This window comes from Zea mays, chromosome 4 (genome assembly GCF_902167145.1).
Source record: "Zea mays cultivar B73 chromosome 4, Zm-B73-REFERENCE-NAM-5.0, whole genome shotgun sequence".
NCBI lineage: Eukaryota > Viridiplantae > Streptophyta > Magnoliopsida > Poales > Poaceae > Zea > Zea mays.
In genome coordinates, this window is record NC_050099.1 from 190,834,864 (window position 1) to 190,838,763 (window position 3,900).

Here is a 3,900-nt window from a genome sequence, read left to right on the forward strand (position 1 = left end):
CTGCAAGAATTATTTGCTAATACTACCTTTTAGAGATCATCAGGACGTACAACATTTCAGCAATCAGCTGTAGTTTATCTGATACACGACCGTGCTTGTTTTTCATGCATGACGACGACGTGCGGTTCAAATCAAATTCGACAAACTTCAATTATCACAAATTTTTTATTATTTATTTCTTGCAACAGATAGGTTAACTGTCACTACCAGAAACTGGAATCGCGCGCCTTGATGCTCGAAAACCACCAAGAAAAAAAAAAGAAAACTGACCATAGAGGATAAATGAAATGTATTTTCTGAGATGTTTTGGCCGTCAAGGATGATTTCTTGTCCTTTAATAACTTTACAAGTACTTCAACAACATTTTACTATGGATTGCAACCATGATATTGAATTCATATATCAATATAAGAACTTTACAAGCCATGATCATATTGTAATTTTCTTCCTTGACAAACATTGAAGAAAATGCTTAGTTTTCTTTGGTGGTGCATATAACCATTCAAGGAATATGCATTTCACTGTCGGAATCCGGTTTTTTGCCGAATGCATTTTTGTCGGGTACTCGGTGCGTGAAATAACACTCTCGACAACAATAATGTTTACCGAGCGTGAGACACTCATCATTGACAGACACTCGGCAAAATCATCTTTGCCGAGTGCTTAATGCGTATATTAGCGTGAGACCACAGACGTTTTCGTTTATTTCATAAGTTGTGCCAGTACTGTACATGTCAGATACAATACTAGCATATGAGATTGGACCAACAGATCATTTATCTTGACGCCATTCTTTGGTTGACGACACAGCCTCAATAGCAGAGCCTAGAGGCCATGCAGCTTCGACGTAGTACTCTCCGTGCTTCACCTTGTCCACCACTGTGATCTCCTTGGTCCTCTCCACACCTGCATTATTGCACGCAATTTCATTAGTCAGTATCATTGCATTCTACATATCCCAACGTACCATTTCATTGGTGATCATTTACACTAACCAAAGCCATCTACTAGCAAAGTATACTGGTAGGCAAGGTCCATGCACAGGTAGGGCACATCGACATCGTTGACGTTTGGGTATTCGATCTTGGCTTCTTCAACACTCATCTGGCAAGCCTTCTCCGCGGAAGCTCCGAATGCGCCAGGGGTAGTGTTCCCGCTTGGTGCGTTGCCATCTACGATGCCGACCTTTTCATGCATAGCCGGGAAGAGAAACATGTTTGATTAACTTCAGAGAGAGATCTTCGATTTTATATGCATGCATCCAAACTAAATACATGCAGAGGTTAATAAGTAGATCAAGAAGCTAGTCGTATATATAGCTACACCTCTGAGGCCACGAAGTAGAAGCTGGATGCAACATAGATGCTGCCTTGGCCTGCTCCGCCGCCGCCATTCCATATGCCATTGAAGGTGCAGTTCTTCATTTCACATGGCGCGTTCAGGTTCAGTGCTCTGCCGATCTCTTCCCTGCACTTGCCATAGACTGCTCCTTCCGGCGCGGCAGTCGCGTCATATTGCTCCTCATTGTAGGTGTATTGACCTATAAATTAAAAAGATGAAAAATGAACAACACAAAGGGACATGGTTATTTTTGAATTTGAAAAAAAAGGAAAACCAGTCTGAAGTATCTATATATTATGTGTGCTGAACTTATATACCGCGTACCAATGAATCCACGTAACATGCAGCTGCTGAATGGTCCATCCTTTGCCTTCAAAATCTCTGCTCGTGATGCAAAAGCACCATAGTGCAAGTAACTGTGATAAGATCAAAGGTCAACACACACACACACAGATCATCTTTCTCTTTAACATAAATGGCTCCGTAACTAATTAATAAAACTAAATGTATACACACGCTATTATATGAGACAATGTATATGTTCATCAAAACCTGTGAGTATAGATGTTGTAATCTTTTCCTTTAAGATACTCTCTTGTAACATAGGGGTCTTCCCCATGAGTCGGCGCCGGAGCACTTGCAGCGGCATTTGCAGAAACGGCATAGGCCATTTGCACTGATCCACCGCCCATGTCAAGCACAGCTACTGTCTGTGAGTAGTCCCCTCCCAATTTATCCAACAGATAATTCAGAGCAACCTAATAAACAACCCATGCTCAGAGCACTCAAACACATATAGTATTAGGGGTACATATATTAAAATGAGGTGACAAAAGCTAGCATTTCCCGATTTTGTTTGTTTGTTTATGCTTGATAATTAAGTCATACCCATAGGTATGATCCTTCTTGAGATCCCTCAATAACATTGATCCACTCGGGCTTGTACTGAAATTTGCTCTTAGTGTGGATAAGGTTCCTGACCTGTAGAAAATTTGATATCAATTATTAGCATATTATACTAGCAATTTTTTTTGGAGCTAGGTGATGATGAGAATTTGGGATAAGTGAGTGAGACAAGTTGAAACTACTGCTTCGAGAATCTGCTCTGATTGCTCCTCTCCGATAAGTCTCAACCCAGCAGTCGCCTGCAAATTTCATCATCGGTATGTATACGCTAAATCAAGACAGTTAGCTGGATCCATTTGGGAAAAAAGGGCATTAATTTGCATCAAACTAAATGAACTAACTCGTGAAATCTGTAATGTTTCACTGATTTGTTGGTCTTTGACCATTATTACTGTCACCGCCCGAAAGTAGAACGTGCTAGAAGGCCGGTGTGGATTTCAATGTAATAAGCGAAAAAACTAACTAGTTGAACATCATTTATTATAGATTTTAGTGAATTCGTTCACGTACTCCGAGTCTAAGCGGGGTCCTTTTCGTCAGCTGTTTAGGGACGGCGCTCTTGGCCTTGTCAAGAAGAGGCAGCATGGAATTTGCAGCCTCTTGGGGATGTCCAGCGTATGAGCTCAGCCCGGGCTTCACCTGCAGCAACAAACAAAAGTTTGCTCCTTAATCCATATATATATAGACTATATATAGAACACCTCGATGCCGTCAAACCACATATATATACCTTGGCGAACACCTCGATGCCGTCGTCGCCGATCTCGAGGAGCTCGAGCTTCCTGTCGAACCTGAAGACGTGTACACGGGTCCCTGTGCTGCCGGCGTCGAAGATCACGGCGTACCTCCCAGTCCTAGCCCCCGGGGGTGAACTCTCAGTCGCCGACGACGCCTCGTCGACGACGATGCCAGCTTTCCGGCCGAGCACAGAGTCTGCAAGGACCGCACTGCTGGGGTAGGACGACGACGAGGCCATCAGCTGCTGCAGAAGGAGCAGCGCCGCCGCGATGCCGACGACGAAGTGAGCCATTATTGCTGCCCAGCAGGATATGCCTTGCTGTCTTGCTGATGCAGTGGCAACCAGTGAGGCGTGGCGTGTGCAGAAGTCGCACACCGGCGGCGCGTGCGTGCTGAAGGTTCAGGCGAACGTATTCGTTTTTATAGAGCGGAAAGAACATGCAGTAACGAGAGCATTATTCAGACCAGCGCCTCAGAAAATAATGATTGTTATTGTATATGTGTATAATAACAAAACAATGCAAAGTGATCTGCTGCTTCAAGTATGCTCCATCGAGACTATAAAACAACCTAGCTAGCTGGCTATCATTAGGTGCATCCATGCATATGCTTCAATTATAAAATTAAAAAAAACTAGCAAGGTGATGAATCTATGGGTCTACTTTATTACTTGCCTTTTTAGTAGTACTAGTCGGTTACCCGTGTGTTGCGACGGGTCATAACAATACTCACATAAACTATCCATCAAAAAGATCTCAAGATTTTTTATTGGTTGTCTCTACTCTTCACATAATATTTTTTATGAATGCACGAGTATCATAGGCAGCAAATCAGAGACCCTTATCACTCGCCTCCCCCACTTCCAAGGTTTCGTAGAACAGGAGGGGAAGGGAAGAGGCGGGCATACCTGTTCGT

The 3,900-nt window shown here is 43.2% G+C and overlaps 1 protein-coding gene across 2 annotated transcripts; it reads right to left on the bottom strand.

The window, feature by feature from the left end:
• Positions 1-626: 626 nt before the first annotated feature.
• LOC103654305 (probable apyrase 3) lies at positions 627-3,530 on the bottom strand. 2 transcript variants are annotated; one of them, XM_008681138.4, is made up of 9 exons: positions 2,978-3,530; positions 2,758-2,886; positions 2,430-2,486; positions 2,230-2,322; positions 1,894-2,099; positions 1,666-1,757; positions 1,326-1,540; positions 996-1,185; positions 627-906 (listed from the first exon to the last, which is right to left on the bottom strand). In XM_008681138.4, the coding sequence occupies exons 1-9, from the start codon at positions 3,275-3,277 to the stop codon at positions 773-775; spliced, it is 1,416 nt and encodes a 471-aa protein (XP_008679360.1). In that variant the 5' UTR covers positions 3,278-3,530; the 3' UTR covers positions 627-772. The 2 variants fall into 2 exon arrangements, with proteins under 2 accessions (XP_008679360.1, XP_008679361.1); XM_008681139.4 differs by lacking the exon at positions 2,430-2,486.
• Between the last annotated feature and the right edge of the window lie 370 nt (positions 3,531-3,900).